Here is a 293-nt window from a genome sequence, read left to right on the forward strand (position 1 = left end):
GGAGACAGCTGGGTTTGCTGTTAGGGGGGCCCCACAACGCTGCGACAGTTTACTCTCTGTAGCTAGTCTAGATGGTGAGCTGGAGGAGGAGACAGCAGCAGCAGCAGCAGCAGAAGCTGCTGCTGCTGCTGCTGCAGCTGGTAGTGACGACGAAGAAGCAGCAGCAGCAGCAGCAACAGCAGCAGCAGCAGCAGCAGCAGCAGCAGCAGCAAGAGGAGCTGGGTCTTACTGCAGCGGGAAACATATATACTACTACTGCTGCAGCAACTGCAGCTGGAGCTCTGAGGCAGCAG

The 293-nt window shown here is 58.0% G+C and overlaps 1 protein-coding gene across 1 annotated transcript in view; it reads left to right on the plus strand.

Annotated features, from left to right (window-relative positions):
* Nucleotides 1-293, plus strand: part of EMH_0031950 (uncharacterized protein) — a gene marked incomplete at both ends in the record, with an annotated part of 5,292 nt that overhangs the window by 713 nt on the left and 4,286 nt on the right. The window contains one exon of the mRNA XM_013494586.1: nt 63-291. Coding sequence (XP_013350040.1) covers nt 63-291 — 229 coding nt within the window. The remainder of the gene's footprint in view (nt 1-62; nt 292-293) is intronic.

Source organism: Eimeria mitis, genomic scaffold, assembly GCF_000499745.2.
Source record: "Eimeria mitis Houghton genomic scaffold, Emh_scaff1210, whole genome shotgun sequence".
NCBI lineage: Eukaryota > Apicomplexa > Conoidasida > Eucoccidiorida > Eimeriidae > Eimeria > Eimeria mitis.